General features: G+C 37.5%; 1 protein-coding gene across 3 annotated transcripts in view; it reads right to left on the minus strand.

Moving 5' to 3' along the window:
- Nucleotides 1–26,718, minus strand: part of PLD5 (phospholipase D family member 5) — a 152,044-nt gene that overhangs the window by 59,064 nt on the left and 66,262 nt on the right. For all 3 annotated transcript variants that reach the window (XM_054822491.1, XM_054822492.1, XM_054822490.1), the window contains exons 3-4: nt 11,772–11,940; nt 3,842–3,956 (exon numbers count right to left, since the gene is read on the minus strand). In XM_054822491.1, the coding sequence (XP_054678466.1) occupies nt 3,842–3,956; nt 11,772–11,940 (284 nt within the window). The remainder of the gene's footprint in view (nt 1–3,841; nt 3,957–11,771; nt 11,941–26,718) is intronic.

Genomic DNA, 26,718 nt, shown 5'->3' on the forward strand with positions numbered 1-26,718 from the left:
TGGAGGCTCCTGTCGCTGCAGCTCTAGGTGCGTTATGTGTTAGCACAGTAAATCAATCTACGTTTCACACTGCAGCTGCTAGACTGCTTCTGTAATCAACCTACTCTACTATGGCTAGCTCAAGTGAGTCAGGATAGCAAAGACATGGCAAAAAAAGGCCTAACAGTGGTGACAAATCTGCAGGTTCACAGCTAGCTCAGATATCTGTACTAACATTGCAATTGTAAATTACTAATTTTATTTTACTCTACATCGGTTCAGTTCTGCTCTCCTGTCCACAGAAGTTATGCTTTATCTTACCCCATCAGCTCAAATCTGAAGTCAGATTTCAACTTTCTCCTCTGTTAATCACTAGGGATGGCTACTGGAGAGGAAGAATGTGTAAGGAGAACTCTAGGATGCACCCCTGGCTTGGTAAAGTTCTATCAAAGCTGCTTTCTACAGTACTTCAGAAATGGGGGGAAGAGGCAAGGGGACTCCATGCATGCCTGTCTAGAAAAATGAAAGATGAGCTAAATAATCTGGCTGGCAGAAGCAGTCTCAACATCTGTGCTGAGATGCAGCAGTGCTGTAACATATCATGGGTCCTAGTACGAAATAAAACCACCGCATGAGACAAGCTGGATGACCAAGTATAGTTCTTCAAGTCACCACATATAAACCCAGGCCACTGTGTCAAGACAAAGACTTTTACCTGGGCTACTTACGTCAGAAAGGGCACACTACCTGAAGATGTGAGGTAGATAACCATGGGCTGAGGAACTGCAGTATCCTTAAACGTTCCTGGGCAGTATATCAACAGGTACGTCCTGGGGCTGACACCCAAATTATCCCTCATCCTGACCCCAGGAACCAGCCCACACAGCATGGGGACGCAGCTCAGGGGTTCTGATCACCCAGCCTGCTGAAAAGAAAGGCAAGGCTCTTCCGCCTTCTCTGTGCTATAGCAACTGTCTCTCACATTTAGTAGCGCAGCCCATTACCTGGAGACAGTCTGACTCTTGCGTACAGTCTGCCTTGGAAAGAAGAGGCTGGCCTAGGCTTACCTAGCAAGGTGAAGGCAGGCTCAGGAACACATGCCCTCCCAGAGCCCCACAGGCTATGTATGAGCTTTCTTTCCATGCTCCTGCCCATGGCTCGGGCTCCGAGCATATTTGCTGCTTAGGAACAATCAGCTCAGTTTATCAGCTGGTGAACCACAGAGTAGTGCTTGGACCCTCCTCTGCCTCATTCAGACAGACACCGCAAGTGGGAGTTTGGGTCTGTTCAACCAAATGTATACAGGTTCTCCATCTTGAGAAGCTTCAAAACTTGGCTGAGCTATTGATGTATTTACTGCTTGCTTTCCCACAAGAGGAACATTTCTATTAAAAAAGGTGCATGGCATACTTTCTAAGACAAATCTGACCAGTTGCAGGCGAAAAAAAATAGTTATCTTCATGAATATATGTGTCCAAATGATGATGCACAGTTCCCTTTCAAGGATCAGTTCTGATTGATTTTTGAAGACGCAGGTGACCAGTGCCTTACGAGCAGAGATTAATAATTTTAGTAGTCAGATCTTCCCGGATAGCATAGCAAAGCTTAATGATATATTTGTCCTCAGCTAACACAATGGTAGTAGGTAACAGTAATTTTTTTTCTCCAGCAGACATGAAAAAAGCTAATATAGATAAATTTCTCATTTACTGTGTTATTAATATGATTGAACTAATGGAAATTGGGGTAGTCTTTTTTTTTTTTTTTTTAAACTAGCCTACCACTTAGCTTCTATTTGACACAAGCAGGACATACCATGAATCTGCTGTTCATACAAGATCTGCTCATTTCAACATAAGACAAGTAAATCTGATTGAATATTAAAACTAACATCTCTTTTCAGGAATGCAGAATCAAATAAAGATTTACCTAGCTTTCGTGGAGATAAAAACCAAACAACAAACCTAAATGCAGGTGAAAGACTTGCAACAGAGCTGGCAATCACCAGGTCATAATCAAGATATTCTAACAAAAATGTCAGAATTTGTAGAAATAATCAAATCAAAACATGGATTTAGACAAAAAAACCAACACCACTCATACTGAGAAAATCAAGAAATTATAATATTATCTTTGAAACAGGCCAACAGTACACATTGATATCTACAATTACAGGGTTCAAAGACAATGACAGCAAAACTCACAAGGATTACTGTATAAAAGTGACTTTCTCCAATTCTTGGTAGCTCAGAGCACTCAAATATATAGAATATGGATCATTTCATCTGAATACTCTAAAATTTCCTGTCTTGGAAATCTGAACAAGGCAGAAGGGAAACTGAAGCTAGTAAAATTGTAAAAGTCTATGTTCTGTTTGTTTGTTCAAAAAGCTCACAGGTCTGATTAATTCCCACATAAAATGAAGGAAGTGTTAATGACAAACAACGCTGCCTTTTCTAGCTAAAAATTTTGCTCATCTTTTTTTGAGAGAGGATACTTTTTCATATTGGGTATTCTCAGTAAACAATAGCTAAAATATCTCTTTGCCAGGTACATCAATATAAATGTACAGGCCCTTCCTCTCATGTCCTCTGACTGGTGGGAGCTTGAGACACTAGAATCACAGGGGAAAGAAACCACTTTTTCAGAGACAGTTCTACTGACATTGATATTAAAATACCTATTTCTTTTTCAACACATCAGAAAAAGATAATTCCTTACTTCACAGCTGTCTGACAAAGCTGAGGTAATTCTTACCGCCTATCAAAGGATCGCTATCGCTTTCGGTTACGTAACAGAAATAATCAAAGCCCTGCAATAGGCAGTGTCGTGAAATGACAAGTCTCTGTAGTTATTACATTTAAATAACATGTCATTCTTGATCTAAAGATGATCTCTTTAAGGGACCAGGACTTCCATTAGTAATTTTCTTTTACTTTTCCAGCCAGGAGATGACAAGGAATGTAAACAAATAAAGATTGATTTTTGTTGGGAGAGGGTGCTCTTTGTTCTTTACCATAAACAGACATGTTAGGGTGCTGCTACACATGGCCACTGCTTTGCTTAATTAACTTTTTAGAATTCCCTTTGTGATCCATATAGTAATCTGTGTCAAAAATGATCACCATCAAAATATATAGGTTCTTTTTGCCCTTTGAAAAATTATCTTACCTTTAAAATCATACTTTTATCAGTTTATAGTTAGCATATTATCACACACAGGAGAAGCGCGTGTGAGATTGTTAGAGCTCCTAAGAGATTCTACTTACTTTCAGCATTTCTTAAACTCTCTTTGCTATTTTTCCACACAGGTTTACATAAAGCAAATTTAGTCATGTAGTGCCAGTGTGTAATCCCTCGTTGGATAGGGATTTTAAGCCTCAAAACAATAATTAGGAAAGCAGGCACCTAAGAAATTCACGTAGCACAGAAAACCTTGTCAGTTGACTAAATCTGACTGATGGTCTATTTTCCAGTGCTTCAGAATCATCAGTACCATAAACATGCTTTTTTATTAATTTATTGTTCCACTACTGAAAAGAGGAAACTACCTTGTCCCACGAGGTATGACAGCCATCTCTCAGGTTACGTTGCCTACCATTAGAATGGCTATAATGAGTTTAAATATCTCTCTCGTCACTGCATCACCTTTCTGACCACTTGCAAACTGCAAACCTCTACTCCAACTACAGTAACAGATTTTTAGATTTTTGATAACTGAACCAGAGAAAGCTGAAGGATTATAGGGTAACAGTACTAAATCAATAGTGTGCATTTTATACATCATCTGAGTCTGCATTTTAAGTAAAAGGAATATTACATAGCAGTCAATGGCATAACAACATACAGAACTTGGTCTTACCCTTTGTTTTCAAGTCGTTTAATACCTTTGATTCCACGGGCAGTATATCACTCACTAGTTTTATCTCAATGTTTCGGGATGCCAGTTCGAGCAATTTTTCAAAAAGACGCTGACCCTGAGAAGAACATTAAAGGAAAGCAGAAGATGTAAGACACAGAATTGTTCAGCACATCAACAAATTAAAGACGCATGTTAAAACAAAAACACGTTGCACAACTGCTGGGTAAATACGTTCCTAGATATGGTTAAATCTATGCTAATAGTGTAGCAACTCAGCTTTTTCTTGGAGAAATACTGTTTTGAAGGCCAAACCTGCTTCTTCCCTTTCCCAGATTGTGCAATGCTATCGATGACAGGTGACACGCAGAGCATGAACTGTCCAGATTTTTTATGCTGCATAAGCATATTTTTACATTAACTTTCTTCTAAAGAATTACAGTCTGTTAAATCAGGATAAAAAGTGCAAGGAAAAAAGTTAATTACATTTATTCTGTATTGAATAATTTTTTTGTAACAGATTCTAACCATAGTACAACACATTTTCAAGTGGTCACATGTTCATCTTTAGACGAGCTATACCAGGAAGGAAAACAATAATGCTATTCCTTTTTACACTGCTGTAACTTTACTATTTAAGCCCTCTTTCTAACACAGAGCAACAAAAAAAAGGAAATCTCATACAGAACTAGATATTTGTCAAAACATTTCTGGTTTATTTATTTATAAAGATATTTATTTCACATAAAGAATAAAATTTTAAAATCAAGGCATTTTTCCACATCCAAGAAACAAAGAAAAAGTAGATCTTCTGATTGCATAGTAAATGTTTAATTTTTAGATTCAATATTTTAACTTAAAGAAAAATGCTTAGTTAGAAGCATCTAAGTACACGATGTCAAGAATAAAATATCCAATGTGCCACTACTGTGCTGCGTTACTACAACCGCAGTTAGAGGTTGTTTCCTTACTGCCATTCCTGCTTACTACAGCAGACATCAGTTACAATTACTAGTCAAATACACAAAAACTTAGGGTTTAATCAGCTAACAAAGTGCCTGCCCGACCTACACAGCTGACTTTAGATTCAATATAATGCTGGCCCTCAGGTAAATCTAAAATTAAAAAGCAAGTCATATCAACTTTCAGACAAACAGGTAGAATATAAAGCGTTCCGCAGAACCACGTTAGAAAATTCTCTGTACAAATGGTTACTCTAAAAATCTTTAAAGGATCTCTCTATTCTACAAAAACAGCCAATGCAAAAGCACTTTGGGATGATGCAATCTGACATAGCATGGACTATCAAAACATAGACAGAAGCCATCTTCCCACATCACACCCAGAAGTGGCAGACAGTGGAGAGCCAGCCTTTGCCCTGTAATTGCCTGCACAGATCGACACTTTGAGCCTTGCTGGGACGCAAGCATTAAGCAGTCACAGAAAGTAGCTCTTCATCCTGGTTACAGTACAGACCTATTTCTTAATATTCTCTTATTTTGAACACATGTGGCAAAATAAGAATACCCACCCTCCTCAAAAAATAGCTTTCTCAAAATTACAGGGCAGCCAGAGGCTGCAATGGAAACGCAGAACTGCTGTTTACTTGTGTAATATATGCCTGCTTGCTTGCTCAGATCCATAGCATAGCTCACTGCTTATCCTAGGGCTCACAGGGACTTAGTAGTCAACAAGATACTGCCATAACAAAAGCATGAGACAATGCTACCAGAACAGAGAATGAAAAACATGCTGTGCATGAAGCCTCAAAGGCTTCTTTATACTCAGATTCAGCATTTCTTGAGGTGTCCCTGTGTGGTCCCATATGTAAGAAATAACACCCATGATTTAACTCACACACGTAGAAGCTCTCACGGAGTTGCTGTGCAAGTCAAGGATTGTCTATCCCTCACATTCTCATGAAGCTAAAAGGATCTTTAATTCTCACATCAGTGGTTGTGTTGGGTTTTTTTAAGGAGAAGGGGGGCAGATGTTACCAGAGGTAAGAATTAATGAGGTAATAGCATGAGGGAATGGATGCTGCATACAGAGTTATGCAGCAGTTCCATCGTGATCCTGGCGGAGCAGAGGGGCACTGACCAGTATTCCTGGGTGCCCTGGTCCCTCAAGAGGGTCTCTCCCACAATTGCTGCAGATTGGCACTGCTAGTCTCCAGTCGAATCCAGGACCTGCAATCACTGCGCTGTTGCCTGCTGAGTGCCCAGCCCACACCTTGCCCCATCCCCTAGCTCCCCTGGGGTGATGGGCTCCTGGCCTGCCAGAGCTCAGGCAGCTATTGACCCCACTTCTTCTGGGTTCACCAACTGGAGACCCCACCAGTTTTGAGTTTCATTACTTTTATCTCTGCAAAAAGCGAGCAGGGAAAATTAAGGACTAAAAAGCTTGCATGACAAATTCATTAAATGTATATATTATATATATACACACATGTAGAAACTGCTATTCAGAAAGGTTTTATGTGTTGATTTAATTCACTAGGTAGAAAGACAGAGGCACATGGTTTTTGTTTGGGTTATCTGTGGAAACTGATTTTGATGAGAAGCATAATAGAAAGCATATAAAAATAAACATGGAAAAAGCATTCATAAATTTGATGGAAATTGATTCCCATTATCAACGTGAATTAATGCATTAACTGTTCTACTAAAGAAACACTTAGAAAGCTAACATCCAAAGCTGATAAAATAATTTGTTTCAATGGTTCTTTACATTTTTTTCTCCAAGGTAATTATTTTTGGACAGTATTGCCATTTCACTTCTACCTGCACAAGATTTTATTTACATATGATTTACAAAAGCTTTGATACCTAAGCGGGGACTTTCTGTATTAATTTTAGTTTGGACAAAAAAGAACATGGCAGTGTTTCCTGAACTTTACCTGATCCTAGTATGCCCTGATGTGACCAAGACAGCATCCTTGATGTCTCCTACAGGCCAGGCAGCCAGCTGAACTGCCCATCCTATGGGTGAATAGATCTCTTAGAGTGCAGCCCTGCATTTCAATCAAGACATCTTCTCTGAAAATGCATCTTTTCCCATCAGAGACACCACAAGATATGCATTTATAATATCCTTTTCTGACCAATTATGGTGAAACCTCAAATTGATAAAACATTTAAAGCATCTTTAAGTAGCGATGGTTAAGACTAGGAGCACCCTCACCACAAATATGTGTGTTTATACAGGTATACAAAACCCACCACCCGGTGCCAGAACTGGAAAGAATTCCCTCTGTCTCATCTCTCGTTGCATCATCCCTCAGCAGGCATTCATACACTCACCACGGCTTAGTCTAGACACTTTAAAATACTATGAAAAATTCACAACTTGTTTTTAAAAATCTGTACGTACTGTAGTAAGTAGGGTACTAGAAATTCTTCCTTCATTGTTAAAGAACCTGGCCTTCTTCCCCATTAATATTAATTTGAAACGCAGTTTCTATACTTTTGGACATGTTTACTTGCAATTTTACTGGTTTGTTCTATGAAAAGGAAAAAGATAGGACAGAAGGTCTGAAGAGTTTTGTCACTGCTGTCAGCACATTTGAAATGCTTCTGTTGAATACAAACCCTCATGCCATCATTCAGACCACATTCCCTTTGCGAGACAATACCAGGCTGCTGCGCGACTACGTGACAGCGATCAGAATCATTTCTATATTCTCAGCTTGTGAGGACTGAGAAATAGTAGCAGCCAAGTGCTACCTTATACCCTATCAGCATTTTAACAAACAATACTGCTAGAAATCAGCATAAAACATTCTCTTACACTTTTCACTGGGCTGTTTTAAAAAAAACTGCTGAAAGTGACAAAATATGATGTAAAAAGTACATATCACACGAACAAACTGACATTCTGATGGCAGCTTTAAACTACCATACATCTGAAACATCAATCCCAACTGTACCTGCCACAGCCACCCAGTGAATTTAAAAAAAAAAAAAAAAAAAAGTTATCATTACCAAAAGGCCCTGAAATTGCCCCCAAAACAATTTCTTAGCAGTCACTAGGCAGACTGATTCTAGCCTGGCTGATTTCCCTTGCCCGCTGTTGTCTTTATCAGCATGCGTTCCTCATTAAAAATAAAATAGGGGAGATATGAACACAAAAATGCTGTATTTATTGAAGTACTCTAAAACTGAATTATTGTGCTCTTTGGTGGCTTAGATTCCTACAGTTTAGACAATGCTTAGCTGTTTCTTTCCACAGAAATAAAACTGGTTACTTCCAGAATTTTCTTCTGGATTTATTCTATATAATTCTACTAATATTTTTAAAAGTTGTCCTATGATCAAGCCTTTGGGTATATCTATAAAACATCACTAAAAATCATAGCATGCTGGCAGAAACCAATAGAGCAAATAAATCAAGAAACCCTAAACTTAATTTCTGCCATTTAATATAGAACAGAGAAACTCAAATGCTCTCCTCAAACTCATCTAGCAAAATAACTAATGAAAAGGGAGGGAATGTCAATTTTTGGAATTTCAGTCAGAGTTAAAAAAAATGCTTTCATTTTAAAAATTCTCTTTTTAATTTTCTTTTCTGTGCCTCAGTCTGTACTAGGCATAGTACAGACTGCATTGGGGAAATGCCACCACCTGAAGAGATATTTATGTAAAGATGTTCTTAAAAAAAAAAAAAAAATACACTGCAGTCTCTACAGCTGATTGTAGCCGATTTCTGTGCCGTACCTGTGGCAACACCAATAAACCATGATGGTGTTAATTCTTATTTGTTAAACTTAAAATGAAATTTGTGGGGAAGCACTTGCTGGAGCTATAAAAGGTCGCTCTAAATTTAAAAGTTTTGAAATGTGAGATGAACTAAAGGAAATGAATTGGGAAAATCATGAAATTGGCATAATCTTATGTTCACGTCTCCCTTTACTGCAAATGAATTAGAATCCTCAAAAATGCTGTTTCCATTGTCCTCTGATATCTCTAAACATCCCATTGCCACAGGGGAAGTCACAGATTCACATTCCGCAAAAATCTCTAATCCTCTTTATGACAACTACCCTGCAACCTTGCAAATCCACACAGGTGACATCACTAAGTCGCCAAAGCACATGGTTTTCTTCTGAGGGAGAAAAGCAAGTATAGAAAGCCTCATCAGCATTTTGCCAAACAAATACTTGTTTACTTGACTACTGTGGAAGCACAGACAACATTGTAGCATCATGTGTTTGCATTTGAAGACTCCAATTTAAGAAGACTCATGAACCCAGACGGCTGAGCACAGCGCTTGTGACCTGGACAGCTACGTCAGCAATGAATATTTAGATTTATAACAACAAAACATGGATAGGCAACTGTCGAGGATACTAGGTAACATACCCACAAACAAAAATGAAGAAAAATACAGCAGGAAATTCTGCACAATTATATATGCACATGCATACCTATATACATTTGGACAAAATGGACATATGGATGATATGTATATTGGGCATATATATGTGTATGTGTGTCTATAAAATTGCAGAATTCCCTGCTGTATTTTTCTTCAATACGTATATTGGACATACATGTGTCTGTGTATATATATATATGTATGCAGGTGTGTATGCAACTATATAAACGCATATACAGGGAACCTAGCTAAACCTTGTAACTAATTAAGAAAAAGCAATCTAGCTGACTCAGCTTTTCTCCTTCAAAAATCCACGTCTGTTGATGTGCTCTCATAGAGAACCTTGCTTTGCAATATGCCTTGGATATTCATACAATGGAAATTGCTAGTTATAGAGCAGGATGTGGGTCTGTATGGAAAACGGTTACGTCCTTCGTTTCCGATAAAACAAGGATTGTTCAAGGAACAACTAGAACTTACTCACTAAGCACCATAGTACCTGGAAATTTTGCACCTTAACCCCTTACCTTTCCTAATGCTTCTGCTATTTCGGGGCAGATATCCCTCAACTCAGATTGTAAAGACTTGAGGACATTTGACTTATACTTCAGAAAATTACTAGATTACAATTATTGAAGCTCCTCTGCAATTTCACTTTCATTTTATAAGTGGAGAAAGCAGATATAACGATGCAAGTTTTCTCCCTTCCCTTTCGCACGCTAAGCTTTGTGTACGTTCTCTGGGGCAGCGATTTGCTAAGAAACGCTGCCTCTTGGCAAATTCTTTAGCAATTAGACTAGCCAGTAAGAGTATAGTGTTTTAGCATGAAAAGACAAGCTTGACAGAAAGATCTATCAGCTGTTCAGCCCCTACTGCTGTACAAATGAGAAAATGACTGGAATATTAATTGCCTTTAAACAGAAGTAATTACTCACTTTTGTAAGACTACTAGCAGGCAGAAATAGATAACTAGAATAGAATATTATGAAAAATGTTTCATTTTTCTGTCTTTAACAGTGCACTTGAGGATGAAAGAGCAAATCCAGTTCTTACATGTATCTTCTTCCTTTCCCTGCTCTGACATTCAGCAATACCTTACAGTTTTTACTTTGCATGAGAATGTGGAATGGTGAATGGATTTGGTGCTTAACTACTGAAATCCCAATTTCCAGTTTGCTATTTTTGTCCTCTGTTTGGGATTTGTTAGGCTCTGCTGGTTTTGAAGCAAATGACATGTTGAATTTTTTTCAGACAAAACATTTTTAAAAGATTCATGCACATACCAATTCATGCACATCCTAAAAACATCTAAGGCACTATCTCTTTGAATTCATCTGCTTGAATGACAGTACATGGGTTTGAAGTTTCTTAGGCAATAAATTTAAATAAAGCTTAGCTGCAAAATTACATTGTGAAAAATCTCAATATTCTGATACTCAATAAATTTATTCACAAACTATATTCCAATATTTATAAGCATTCTAAAAGGAAGAGTTTGCACTACATTTTTCATTTGGCTGCTCACCTCAGATTTTCACTCTTTTAAATGGACAGGCAGCAGATTTATTCTGAAGTTAATGTATGCCATTCAACTAGGCTACAGCCTCTTTCCAAAGAAGTGGACTCCAGTCCATGACTTGAAACCATAGGCTATTTGCAGTACTATCTTTAGTTGCTCAGAATACCAGTCTTTGTCTATTCTCTACCAAAAGGCACTTTTTTACTGCACAGCATTAACAGAACTAGAGAGGAAAGTGAAGAGTTTATGACATAGTATAAATTGAGTTGATTCCTTACAGTTACCCAGCTGTCATTTTAACCCCATTTCATGTCAGCTGAGCGTCTTCTTTCAGCAAAGAATCCATTTGGTGGAAAAGAGGATATACTCTCAGCCTATCAATTCTTTGATACCTTAGTTTCACAAGTGATACTAAGTGGAAACCTGCCCTTACCATATTTCTCAGAGGATTGCTCTCAAGAATAAAGTGTTTGTTGGCACAGCATCATTGTAATGCATGTCATCTCATTCACTATGATTTATGATTTTTCCTGTTGCTCTTAATTGCAGAAGTCTTGAACACTGCTCCCTCCCAAGATTCATTTTGAAAAGGTATGAGAAATCACCTGATACTACATTGTTCTTTATAAGCGTAAAGTTCTATCCATCTATTTGGCTGCCAAATTAATCCACAGGCTTGCTCCTTTACTTCATCAGTTGCACCGAACAGAAAGTAAGTGTATAGATTTATGGATATTCCCAAATTATGGATGTGTTAACATAGGTACAATTTTGCACGTTTCTTAAGATTACAGAATGACATCCTTTCCTAAGATGGAAGTGATATGAACATGTGTCGGATATGTTATCTAGTCCAAGCGTGCCACCACTCTCAGAAAACTATTGTATTGGCAGGAAAATCCCCATAAGAAAATGTTTCTTTAGACTACCCAAACAAATAGGTCTGCTACAGGGAAGGGCTGTAGTTCTAAAAAATTAATAGCGAAACAACAAGAACAGATTGTTAAAGTCCCACTCTTTTGTTAGGCTAGAACATACCTGGCATGCTGATGGATGACTGTGATTGAGGTCCCACTGGGAAGATACTATGTCAACAGACTTTTCAGCCATATTAAGCAAATTCATCCAGCCTTGGAAAAGAGACAAATGGGATGGTGCACTGTCTGAATAGTTGATCCCTTCAGGAATATTTTCCACAAGAGCAACCCTGAGAATAGATAAGGAAAAAATAACCGCTTAACAAAAGCACTTTTCTTTATGAAAAAGTTCCAAATTGTAAATGTCAGGTTTTGGGCCTGTGGTTCAACATCTGCTCCCAGAGGCTCTCAGCAGTGTGCCACCCCACAACTCACTCTGAAGTTCTGTCATGCTCCGCACTTCCCAAAACAATACGATGCGGAAATGACCTTCTGTTAATGCAGCAAAGCCTATTAAGCTTTTGAAGCTCTGCAAAATTAGCTTAAATGTGGAAAAGCTTACTACTTATAACACAGCAAGGGGGAAGCAGTCCTTAAGGTGACGATGGGAAGAATGAAACAATCTCTTCTTGCTTTGCCACTATCATCTTTGCATTTCATTACTTCTCTCTAAGCAACGTGGCAAGAGGTATGCTCCTTGGCATTCTCTTAAGTTTGCTTTTACAGCTGACATTTTCTTACACTGCAGTTTCTATATATGAAATCTCCCCTTCCAACTGCTCTAAGCTACCTAGCTTTTCTGCTTTTTTTTACCTGTGTAAGGCTCTACCTGGGATCCAGTGGTTAAGAACAGAAGAATTATGCCCTTTTAATTTCCTAGTCTTTTTGGAAGGCTCCTTGATCTTATTCTCTATGTTATCCAAAACACTTGCAAATTGCATTACATACATTCACACAGATGCAGGAAGCTAAACAAACATTGTAGTAAACTGACAGTTCAAAATATGCTCCTCTGTTTCAGGGAAATGACGTGTTTCATTCAGCATACTGCCTCACTGCTAGATTTCCTTAAATTGCAGCACTAAATCTACACTCAATAGAGGGATCTAAAAAATAAACACAAATCAAACAAGTTTCCTAATTCTGTGTTTAGGTAAACAGATGAAATTTTCAACTTATCCAAGTGGCACTTTCATAAGTTCCCCCAACATCTGCACTTTTACTGTGAATCGTACAAACCAGATTCAGGAAAGCTGTAGCAGGGACTTGGAGAATACTGCTTTTCATTGTATCCAAGTACAATAAGTTTTTCCAGACTGTTTCCGTACTGATTAATAGCATTAATTATCAACTCCAGCAACATGAATATAATTTGTGAACTTTTTTTAAAGTAAATCATTAATACACACCTCCAGTGTAAATGACAATTGTCCACTTTTTGACTGTTAGATTAGTACAGTATCTTCTATTAATTCAGTTCATCCTACAGGATCACGTGGAAACTTTTACAGCTATTTCAGAATATCAAGCATGTTTGTGAAGTTAACCCTTTAAAAGACTGAAGATTAGTACTCTAACAGAATAAAGAAAACCCAGCAAGAATTGTGATAAAGTAAACCTGTGGCAATTATCACATTCTTACTCTCCTGGCCTGGCAAAAAATCCTCCCCAAAACCAGAACAGGCACAGCTCCTCCTTTCATTAAACATTCACGTATATTCTCTTATTCCCTAAAATCTGTCAAACAACATAGATATCACTAAGCTACAATTACTGATGATGTTCTCCACAATATACTTTGAATACACTATTCTATTGATTAACATAAAACTGCATTACAGTAACAGAGCTGTAACACCAGTAAAGTAGCTGTAAAAGGTTAAAAACACAACTTGATTTTTTAATGTCTTCAATGTCTTTCAATGTCTTTACTCTAAAACATTCTACCTACCTTGTTTACAAACTTTTCAAAATAACTAGTGCCCTCATTAGCCTATAGTAATGCCATACTTTTAAAAACAAACTATTTTAACACTCAAGGTTTTAGACTTATTTCTGCTTCATCTAATCCTGTTACAGAACTCAATAAAACTTTTTTGTTAGATCCTTTGAAAGCCTGGCTAGCTCTTTTTCAATACTCAACATTACTATTCATATTGGGGCTCTTAGCAATGTCCACGTTTCCAGAGCTGTTTTACGGAGAGCTGTAAGCTGGCCACCTTCAAAGAGCAAGAAATCGAAACACAGAAGATAAAGTGATCTCTACAAGGACATAAAAAACCTCACAACAATCCAGTGGCAAAGATGAGAAATTAATCCATGTCTTTCTGGTCTCTTCCATCCCCTACCCAATCACACGTATATACAGAGGAGAGTTATTTTGAATATTGTCCAAAGACATTCTTCATATCAAGCGGTTATTAAAAAAAATAATCTATCAAATGTGGTTCTGATTTAGCTAGAATTTGAAAGTGCACATCACTCCCTTAACACAAGATGTGACCAAAATTTCTCATCATTAGAATATTGCCTGACATACACAGTGTTTTCTGGTTGTAAATGAATATACAGAAGCCCACAAAATAACTGAAAGGATTGAATCTGTCACCGTCAATTCCAGTGGCTTGTAGTGGGGTTTCCTGGGGGCTGTACTGAACTGCTGTCTCACTGGAAAGCATTAGCTTAACTTCCATTCTTCCCATCTCTGTCTTTGGCAAGTTGAAAGCTGCCAAAAAGGTGAAGCTGTCACGGAGTCACAGAAGGGCTGAGATGATTTGGAGATCATGTAGCTCAATCCCCTTGTCAAAGCAGAGTCAATGACAGCAGGTTGCTCAGGACATCATCCAGTCAGGTTTTGAATATCTCCAATATCTCCAAGTCCAAAAAGCTTAACACACTATAGCTGAGATTAGGGCCCTGATCCAGGCAAACACATACACGCTTGTTTCTGATGCACTGACTTCACATGTTTTAGGTCCGTAGTAGGGGAAAATGCTATATCTATATATTATAAACCCAGATTCCAGAAGTTGGTGGAAGCTATACCTTAAAGCATAATGTAGGAAGAGCTGTGGATGTGGGCCACTGCTGTATAGATACATTTGGGTACAGATACCATCAAGATATGCAAAAAAGTCAGGCTCTTCCTCCCTTTCCGCAAGTTAAAACCAGTTACTTATCCAAAGAAAGTAGCAAGGAAATTTGCTGGGCAAAAGGAAATTAATCTCTCTCTTAAAAGGGCCCTTGCCAGGGACAAGGTGCCTCTTGCTAAGGAAGTTTATCCTGACTGTTGGGATGAACTTGCTCTTCACTAGGGGATCAGCTCCCAACTTTTCAATCTGCATACCACTCAGCAGGCTACAGTACTAGCACTAAATAAGGAACGAGACTACGCAGCTCCTGCCATTCTATAATTTGGGTTTGATTATGTAATAGAAGCCAAATGCATTCCAGTTAGTGAAACTATTATTCAGAACAGATATTATCTGTTAATATATCTCCTAGTCTTTTGTTTAACCAAATAGTAAGTACTTTGTGTTCTTTAGCAGACAAAGACATTTCACCTAGCAAGGGTGCTAGTTAAAATGTTGTTCTAAACAAAGTTTTTACTTCTCTTTAATAATAAACTCATTCTGCCAAACCCCTCCAATATATCCCCCTACCCACTCAAAAACTCAACATCAAGCTCAGAAGTTAAAAAAAGGTCAACTACCAAGTTTCTAAACTAAGTGATTTTGCTTTCATAATCTTCCTTTTTTCTTCTCACAATAGCGAAGTTCTAGTGCTTCATCAAGAAGAGTTTTGTTAAACCTTCTGTGCAAAAGTTTGAGTTTGCAAGCCCCAATTCCATCACTAAAAGCTAAATTTATCTCTCTTTTTTGTTCCAATATGAGCCACAAAGAGGTTTTTAAAATATGGTATGACAAAAACTTCCAGGAGAGGTCATTCACAGACCTTGAGGAAGATCAGACATGGTGACATAATTTATTCTGCAAAAATGGCATATTAACAAAGCAAACCAGAACAAATGTAGCATGGTGATTAAAACAGACTTTTCCTATGCTCAAAATCATTAGCAGATAACCTTACACCTGTTGGATGAGGTGTCCTTCCCTTCCCTGATCTCCTGGTGCTCTAAGTTTTCTATCTGATTAATGCCAACATAGGCTAGCCTCTTCAGTTATATAGCTGAATATTCTCAAACCTACCTTAGGCAGACTGAGAAACCTGAAAGTAGTGTTATACGATTTCTATGAAGTAGTAGAGAGAGACAAGGGTCAGAGCTGAGATTCAAGCTCCTCTAAGCTAACAGAAATGTGGTAGGCAGTGTAATGGTATTTAACGCCTAGCAAAGAATAGACCCTGACCTCAATAAGACTCTTCTGAGCTCAGCTACATGACTTGCATTTAGCAATTCCAAGTGAATTCTGTCCCAGGCTAACAATTCTTTATCTTTGACAGTTCTTTGGTCAGAAAGCAAGAAGGTTTGTTTCTGATCTCACACCAATTTTTTCCTCTGAAGGAAACAGAGATACTCTTAATTTAGCATCTGGATAAGAGGGCTAGGGCAGTGAAAATAGGCAGAGGCTATATATACGTCTGTCTCTCAAATAAACTTGAGGTTATTGGCAAAAATTTATAGCTCTGTCTGTTGAAAGGTTTAGCTGTAATGATTACACATGTATAGAAGTTCTTTTGATAGTTCAGACTTCACACCATATTAAAATGATAAGCTGTAGAACATTATTTACTCCACTTTGTCTCAATCCAGAGTCATACACTAAAGAAAATCCAGGTCATATGCACTTCAGTGTATCTACAACATCTGAATTTATTCAGCATTAAAGGGAAGAAATGTGATAATAAAACACTTTGTATGAGACAATAAAGAAATGACAGATGAGCAAAAGCTATCTTTGTCATATGGCTGCTATATTTCAGATGAGAGAGAGGAGAAAAAAAAAAAGAAAAATAAAAAAAAGAGGACTGGGAAAGGTGCATGAGTCCTGCCCCTAACACCAGAGTCCTAGTTAAAGATACCCTCTTGTGACACCTCTCTCTCTCTTAATCCAGAAGCCCTGGAACCACCAACCCCTGCCCTGAAGGGGCACAGCTTTGCACAGAGTTCCAGCTCGTCTTTTGTTAAAACCCAGAGTCTTACTATCCATTCAAAAACTACCACCTTTCTCAGACCAGAGCTTTCAATTGAGGCTTTCACCATGTCACCTTCAAGCCCTCCACTTTCTTCTACATCACATCACTCCTACCACTCTTCTCCCTCAGATCTACTCATCAGCTGGCATGCTGGCTAAGACCATCTTCACTTTAGCTCGTCAACAGAACCACAGATCCAGCTCTTGTTTCTGAAAGGGATTAAGTAATATCCTTCTAGACAGAGTATAATTACTATTTCAAAAACATGTAGAACTAACTCTCTTTTCTGGGTTCAGAGAAGAAGTGTCCTAAAAAAAGAGAAAGTATGGCTAAACTTATTAATATATTTGGATATTCCCCTTACAGTCAGTGGTAAAGATTTGGAAGATCAAGCCCTACAATTCTACTTGAGATCAGACTCTAGAGCATAAAGGTATGCAGTGTATTTGGATATTTACATGGTATATCCAGTAAAAAAAAATTAAACTGTGCATTATATGTAATATTTACTCTGTAATTAATTACACCTAATTCTTCCAGTACAATAAGTTACAAAATCTGCTAGCTATCACATACTTATGCTGTTGATTTCAATTTTAAATAAAATGTTTGATCCATTAAAGTAAACTCATGACAGAACCCAATGGTTAAAAGTGAAACAGAGAGCAGATAAGATTGAATTTAAAATGGACTGTGAACTCAAAATAAGTACTCAAAAGCACCTAGATCATTAACATCTAACTTAGAATATCACAAGCTCTGTAACAGTCCTCTAACACTGACAATCTCAACTGGTGAGGCGCGTGTACATGTGTTTGTATATGTGCATGCGCCTGAGTATACGGACACTACAAAGGCTCTTTCCTGACATTTGTTTGTCTGCTTTTTGAATTTCATTCATGAAGACTTTGATCTCCAGAGACAAAATTTTGGGATGCTGAATGCTTGATTTAAGACTATGCTTTGAATTAGATCTGCAGTGAATGTAAATAAGTTCATATTTATGGTATTAAACATATTTCTCTGCAGTCATGCAGCATTTGGCTCCCGGTACAGAGCTTTATCTGAACATTTTGGAATATTTGACAGAGTAGACTAGTGTGATGTTTAAACTGACAAATTGCTCTCAGCGAGTCCCTGATGAATAGGTATTTTCAACAGACTCCATGCACTCAACGATAAAACACTGTAATAAGCATATTAACACTTATTATTTTAAGAAATTAAATTGTGCAGGAATTTTTAGAGACACATAGCACCAGTCTCTGTTTCAAAGGAAGATTCTTCATCTCTTGTGTTTCTGTTCAGAATCTGGCCCCATATAATTCTGGAGCATAATCGTAACCAGTCACAAGATATGAGGCTAAAAGGGTGAAAACCTGTTGTATAGGAGGTCCAACTAAATGGTCTACAGCAGATTTCTTAAGTTCCCTGTCCCCGGACATACGAATTACAACCTAGCGGGATAGAAGGGGAGTGGTTTACCAGGATCACGGTGTGCATGTAAATGAGACTACTAGACTGTTGTGTTGGAGCATATAATGAAATAGAGCCATGGCTACAGGCTGCAGCAAAGCAGCGTTCCCCCGAGCTATGCTGCCTCAAGCCAAGGAGGCACATACTGGTCCTGGGCTTCTCCTCTTCAGCAGAGCAGTTAGTGAGTGACTCCTCAGTCTCACTGATCACCTGGGACAATGTGGATGCCACCAGGGCACTGTGACACAAGAAAGGGCCACAGCATTTTACATTACAAATGCCAGACATGCAGATAATTTCCCAAGTAACATGTAGGTAGAACCAGTTAAAGCTGTCCTGCACCTACTGTGGTTTGACAGATTTCCTAACCAGTGGCCTAAATTCTGTAATACCATCTGTGACCGGACTCAGAAGACACAGGCCCCTTCAGCCAAGCGAGTGGCCTGATCCTATTCAACATGCAGCTGCAGGAGGTGGCTGTGGCACAAGAGTGACAATAACCAGCCCTGCCAACTTCAAGTGTTCACTGAACTCCAGCCTTACGCACTTCAGCAAAGGCCTAAAATTAGAAGTTGCCTTTCACTTTTCCCCTTCTATGGCTGCCCCTTTGCACTTAGTCTCTGTCCAATTTTTCTTATGGGTCCACAGAAGCGATTACAGTATGCTAACTATATACCAACACATATTTTAACTCCTCATCACTTAGGCCTTTTTATATTTTCCATAATCAACTTGAAGATCACTTTATTATTGCTGTTCCCACATAATTTTTTTTGTGCCCACTCATCATGATGTCTACAAGCCAAATATAACGCGCAGACACGCACAATGCATCCATCAAGCTTCGCAGTTTTTACATGCCGGATTCTTGGTTGGTACGTTATAAAAAATAAGAATTTCAGTCAGCAGTTATGCCAGTGGAACAATATTGGTTTTTACCAGTTGACAATTAAACTCAATTCTCTGGGCCCAAAGAATAAATAACTGGAAGCACTCCAGGAATACCTCTTCTCTTTGGACTGCCCCATGGATTGTTATGTAAGAAAAAGATCATCATCTTCAGAAAGAACCTACCAACAATAAAATCCTACTGTTTCAACTTCCCTCAAGTGATGAGCAACACGGTATTTCTGTTGTAACTTACCATAGACACAAGTTTCAAAAGAAGGACCCGCTATACAAAACCAGAAGTCATCCAAGGCTTAAACCGGTGACTGATTTCTAATTAAATGTATTTTAGGTGATAAAGTTATATTTCAGATGCAACTTTCAGTTCTCAAAGGCAAAACTGCATCCGAAAGAGAGAAAGAATTGACCAGATGTTTTACAATGTCACTTCAGCCTACTGGGGACAGTATTTGTTCTGTGCCAAAGTCTGCACCTTAGTCAGAAATTCAATCTAGCCTGCCATGATGATTTTAATACTGGAACTACGATAGCAGCCATATATAACTATCCAATGAAAAAGGAGCACAGACACAGGGAGGAAAGAAAAACACAAGAAAGAATAAATAGCAAACGTTAAAGATCGTTTGTTTGTACTGACATGACTGATACTTGCCTCGGTTAAAAAAAAAAAAAACAAACCCAAGTATATAAATAAAGTGCAACTTTGCATTGAGCCTTTAAGTAGCCTTATTGATTTTCTTAGGACTTCTCATATGCTTGATGCAGACTTAGGCATTTCCTTGAATTAGGCAGGCCAGTCCAGCTCAATACTGATCTTTTCCCTCCCCTATTACATATCCAGGCTCATACCAAAATAATCCTTATCAACTGCCCCTTGCTCCCTAACTTGGATGCTGAAATGAAGGTTGTTGATTCCATTGTATAACACTATTTAACATCATTAAGACTCAATAACAAATCAACATAAAAGAAGAAAAAAAAATTAGAATGTAATCAAAGGGGACAGACAAAATATGTGTAAAGATCCTTCTGGAATAAAAACAGTATGTGCTTTTGCTTCAGGTGCTTTGCTTTAGGTTTCTAGTTCTGTTATGTTAAGCCTGAACCACAACATTAGCACACTTGTTGAAAAATACCTACATAACTTAGATATTTTTAAATTATTTCAAAAGCAAATGAATGCAACTGATTATTTTGCTTACTTATGACTGGACTTGAATAAAGCTGAGAGCTAACAGGTATCAGCTGAGACCCTGAAATCTCTCTCTACTAGGTAGAATTAACACCATAAGAATGCAGTGGACCAGAGAAATCTTTAATTTACTGAATTGATTTTAATTGACTGTTAAATTACTGAACAGACAGGATGTGGAGTTTGGTCCTCTAGACTTCAATCTGGCATTTCTCAGCAATTCAGCAAAGACGACAGGTCCTCAACATGCAAACCTAATTCTTCCAGATTTAAATGTAAACATTCAGTGAAAACAAAATGAAAACATTTTACTGTAACTTTCTGCTTCACAATCCTGCAATAAAGCCCAGTATAGTCACAATTTCTAATTTCTCAGAATAATTTCTCCTCTTTTTTTTATATCTTCTGCAACCATTTATATACATACAGACCAAACAGATAAAAACCTAGAATCTGTCAGAACAGATATATGTTTTATGGAATAATTACAGGAATAATCATAAATATCTCCTGGTTTCTGATTGGGACAAGAAGTGTATCAACACCAGCTAAGACAAAATACAATATCAAGCTGAGCAGCCAAGCCATCAAACCAGAAATAAGCATACCTACATTTAATAAAGACAAGGGTAAAAACATAATAAAATTAAAATCTATATGCAGAGGTCTTGTGCTACTCCTAATTTCAATTTTGTATATGAATTTGGCCCATGAAGAGAAAAGAACCCAACTTAATACCAGAAGTTAACAGTAGATTAACCACAGATTTAATTAAGGCTGATTTGACCAGAAAATCAATATACAATCCCAATGAAAATCCTATGCTTTATGGTCCCAGCTTTCCCATCTTCATCTATGACAATTAGTGCCTTATTCTACAAGGAAAGAATTATTTGCTAGAGGGAGGGGCTGCAATGGTGACATCTACATCTGAGTTTCCAAGAGACAGAACAAAGTTTCATTTTAGGAAACATTCAAGTGTCCTATTTAATCATTCCACTTCAGGTGAAATCTAGCAAGAACTGATGAGCACCAGATCATCAGTATCTAAATCCAATCTGTTTCAGCAGCTCTTGAAGTCCCCCTATGTAGTCTAAATAGTAATCAGAACTGAAACATACAACAATTTTCATACTAAGCTAAAAGTTCAGCACTCAGATAAATACATTTACTATTCAACATAATGCAAAAAGTTGCCTGGATTGTTTGATAAGGCCACTAGAGATGTCAAAAAGACATTATTTGAACCACCAAATCGGCACAGCAGTCATCTAACTCTCCCCACGTTCTGATGGGAGCTGACGTTTCAGAATTCATAATCAATAGAAAAGGCATCATACTCCACATTTCTAGATTCTTGAAATTCTTTGCTTACTCTTGGAACTTTGACTTGCACCCTTTTTAAATGGGATAATGCCTATATTTTGATCAGAAACAAATTTCTTAAGGTTCAAGTAAATCCTATTTCACTGAACAATCACTTGTTTGAAATACTAGAAAATTGTTCTCAAATGAAATAGAGGCACTTTTACATCAAAGAAAGCAACAGTATATCTAGAAAATAATCATCATTCATTTCAGAGTACAGTGTACCTGAATTTCACATACAAGAAGGCACAATACAGGGGTCAAACATTGCAATGTTCTGCTCATGGCGCTCTTTATGCACAACAGATATAAGGCTTGGGGATGTGTGTGAAATCTATTTAATGGACACAGACTAAGAATGGGAATTGCCCTCTGTTTCTCCTGTATATTCGGGCTTTCTTTAAGACACTTCCATTAAGCTATTCTTAGTGCATGATGAGCCATGACAGAAGCTCTAAAATTTGGCTGTGACGTGCCTCTGTTCTCATCATGTTTAAAACATGCTACAAAACTTTTCTGCATCCTACCACGCGCCAAAATAACTTTCTTTTAGACTGTGATTTCACAATAGTGTTTTAAGACAAAGGAGGGAAATCAGCTTGCATTGTGATCTTATTAAAACAATACACCAATGAAGAAGGATGCCATATCAACATGTGCATACAGCTTCGAGAGCTCACATCTGCTCTGCCAAACTTCAGGTAGCATAACAAGTTTCCTTCATCAAAGATTCTCTATGACTACCACAGCTTCATTCTTTATTTCCCTTATTTATCATCATTTCCCTCCCTCATTTTTTCCCCAGATGCTCAGACATTCACTCAGCTTGTTGTGGAGCACTTTGTGACAGGGAACAAAGAGAATTTCTCTCACGGTTACCCTTCATTTTGATGATGTTTTATACAATGAAATTTAAACTTTGCTGTAAGTGCTCAAAATGCATCATTCTAAATGAACTGAAATTATCCAGATGAGGAAAAGCTATTAGAACAAGGAAGGGGTTTTACCACCACTTGTCATACTGGAATATTTTTTATCTTGCTGCTTTTATAGGCAGAAACCTGCTTCACTTGATATCCTTTTACCTGCTCTATCCTTTATCTTCAGTAACCCAGATCCCACCTGGGATTTTCTCTCTCCTGTGATATTTTTTTATGGATGACAATCATTTGCCGCCTTAACTTTCACCCTGCACAACCAAGTGCTTCAGTGTCTTTTTATTAAATAGACTCCTCATTCCTAAAACCTCCTCCTACTCAGCATGAGTTCAACCTCTTTGATTACTGATGGTCAGTTACACATATTATTCCAGATTAAAATTTATCCATGCCTTTCAAAATGGCATTAATACTTCCTTTGCATTTCTGGTTACATCTTGCCTGATGTAAATATTATTGCATCTATCTCTAAGCAATTCTGTCTTTCATTACAGTTTGCCTAAAGAATTGCTTCCCTTAAACAGTATAAAGACAGAAAATCTAGTTAAATTACAGTTGGACCACTGCCTAGAAGTGACTAAAATCAAACTGTTAACCAAAATGGTATGTAAATCCCCATAGGAAACCAAAAGTTGTATTTAAGATCCATTATAACTTCACAAATTTGAAAAAGGGTTTTCCCAATCTCAGTCTGAAGAAAGGGCATCTTTGAATCACTTATATTTATTTTCTGCCTTCAGATGATGTATTTTCTCATTCAAATTTAATTCTAATGATGTCTACAGGGAAATGTATCTTTAGGAGGCTCTACAGTCAGCTGCTACTTTATTCACATATTTAAGTCAGAAAACTGACTAAACCAGACCTCTGTCATTCCCTGCTTCTGCATGACTGCTGTAATTTGTAAAGTTCAAAGAATAAAACAAAGTAAACAGATACCAAGACTAAAGAAACAGACCAATTAAAAGCCAGATGACTGCTGAAATGCATAACAGACATACAAAAAAAAAAAACAAACAACTTTTTGCAACCCTTTTCTGAAACTGTAAGCAACACATTCCAACAAAACAGCCAATGGTTAAGGTAGCATTATTTCATTTAAAGCTGCTTCTGAGGACGTTTTATTATTATTTTCAACTAATCTGAGAACAGACTAACCACAGAACCAGAAGAGTGATAAACTCCATGAAATATGAAGCATGAGAAATGTTGTGAAGCAGAGAGGACAAAAAGAAGGTGAAAATACAGAAAGTCTGCAAAAAGCAATTTTGAGGCATTAACCCAGTCCCTGATAAGTAATTGTATCATGATTGGGATCTGCAGCAAAAAAACTTGAAGAAATTCTACTGAAAGACCCAGAATTAATCTTTATTAAAGATACTAGAGATTGCCAGAATCACCTATGTCATACTGAACCCTAGGGAAGGCAGACACCCCTCTGAGTAGTGGACATAAAAATCTCACAGAACTGTAAGGAAGAACACTACTGCAGAAAGGAATAATGCACTCCAATTGGCATTCCAGCAAACAAAACAACAGATAGCATCATCAAATAATTCAGGTTAGAAGATACCCCTGGAAGTCATCCAATCTAAAATCCTGCTCAAAACAGGTCCACTTAGATCAGGTTGCTCAGCACTTTACCAAAGTGTTGAATATCTCCAAGGATGGAGATTATACCATTCTCTCTGGGTACCTGTTTTGATATTTGATCACTGTCACAATGGAGGAAAAAAAACCAAACCAAAAAACAACCCAAACCATGCACTTTATTGGAACTTCCTGTGCCACAGTTTGTGTCTGTTACCTCTTGTCCTATTACTGTGCACCCTTAAGACGACTCTGGTTCTGTTGTCTCTATAACCACCCATAAGGTAGTTGTAGACAGCACTAAGATCTCTCCTTCTCTTCTCCAGGCTAAACAGTTCTCTCAGCGTCTGCTTGTACTTTGTGCACTCGAGTCCCCTAACCATTCTAGTGATGGTTCACTAGATCTGCTCTAGTGTTTCAGTGTCTTTCTGGTACTGGAGGACCCAAAACTGGACACAGAACTCCAAATGTAGTCTCACAGGTGCTTAAAAGAAGGGAAGCATAATTTCTCTTGCCCTGCTGGCTACACTCTTGCTGATAAAGCCCAGCATGCAGTTGCGCTCCTCTGATTTATGTTCAAGCTTGTTGTCTACCAAGACCCCCAGATCCTTTTCTGCAAAGCTGCCTTCTAATCACTTGCAGAGGGTTATTCCAACACTTCACATTTGCCTACATTGAATTGGTACCAGTGATCACAACTTTCTGAGCCCAACAGAATACCTGGTATTCCACCCAATTCATGCTCTTCCCTGTTAAATAACAATGCCACTAAAAAAAAAAAAAAGAAAAAAACAAACAAAACAACAAAAAAACCCAGCAAAGAAACAGCTGAAGCAAACAGAAGAAACAGCTTCTCAATAAGTTATGAATGCAAAAGTTTTTCTGTCTTTATATAAGGGACATCAGTGTTGTCTGATTACTTGTTGCTACCTAACATCAAACATGGTCCATCCCAACAACTTTTCAATATTATTTTGCCATTTGCAACTGTAGAATTTGCAACTACAATCCTTGAAGAGATTTGTTGGTTGCACACACTATCTCTGAATAGGTGACAAAAGCAAAGTGTCATTTCCTTAAATTACTACTACAAAATATGAAAGTTCTTTAAAGGCAACAAGAAAACTGTCATAAAGGAAAAAATTAACTTTAGGAATAAAGATTCTATGATAAAGGCTAGTGATATTTTACACCGATTTCAAATGAACAGCAACCTGAGAAATCTGATAAAGCTTTTCATCTAATCCTAGTCTGTTAAAAGTCAAATAGCCTATGTTAATAACCAAATAAAATGCCCTGCCCTAGTACCCAGCTCCTCTGGTTCTTCATTTGTAGCACTCATTCTTGCTTTTCATCTGTAAATGAATGATTTTTGCACTTTGCAGTATTAAGCAACTTTTCTGTAACTCCAGACCATAAGATCATCTCTCGCGTTCTATGATATCACTCAATTCCTTTGCGGAATTACCAAGTTCTTCCTAACATTGACAATATTCCTCAAACTAGTTTTTAAGCACAAAATACGCTAGTTAAAATATTAAATGGTATTGATTCTTGAAAAACACTGCTGCACCCTCCCTGTTCATGATTTTACATTACCCACTGTTGCCTTCCCTTGTGGCAATTTCTCATCCACCAAATGGTTTGCTCACGTTGATACAGAGTAGATCCACTGCCTTACCTTGTTGGTCAGTTACCTCATCATTGGAAATACATTGGGCTGATACAACCTATTGTTTACAAAATCAAGGGAAATTTTAATCCCTCTTTCCACCATCTCTGTGCTAAAACATTCTATAACACTGAAGTCAAATTTTACAGGCTGGGATATATATATATATATTTTTTTTTTTAAGTAGAGGATCTGTTAACTTACAAACACTATCTGAGAAAGGATAAAGCTTCAAGTAACCAATCCCAGAGAGACTAGGCTTTCACCACAACAGATGAAAAGAATTTTACTTGACTTAATCATACATTATAATGAGTAAATTAAAAAAAAAAAAAAAAAAAGGAGATGGGATGTGGAAAACTCACTGGTTACAGTGAATGAGATATATGGAAATGATTAATTAAATTATTATAGAACAAAACCAACTGTAAGACAAGAAAGGTTGATACATAAAGCCAAAAGTAAAGCTTATTTCAAAGAAACTTCAATAGGAACACTAACTCGTAAAGCAAAAATATTCCCTAATGTACTCCAGTTCAGCAGCTGTGCTTATAAAAGGGTTTAGACATTTACAGCTGGAAATCTCTACATAAAAATAGATTCAAGGACAGAGAAACACAAAATATTCTATCATCTTAATTTATACAATGTTATTGGATATGAAGCCACATTACCTTGATCCAAAAAAGAAAAAAAAATTTATTTGTTACTCATTAGTCAGGCTATTCCTTTTCCCTATGAAAAAAAAATAAAAATAATTTCATTTTCC

The sequence above is a fragment of the Grus americana genome, chromosome 3, assembly GCF_028858705.1.
Source record: "Grus americana isolate bGruAme1 chromosome 3, bGruAme1.mat, whole genome shotgun sequence".
Lineage (NCBI taxonomy): Eukaryota > Metazoa > Chordata > Aves > Gruiformes > Gruidae > Grus > Grus americana.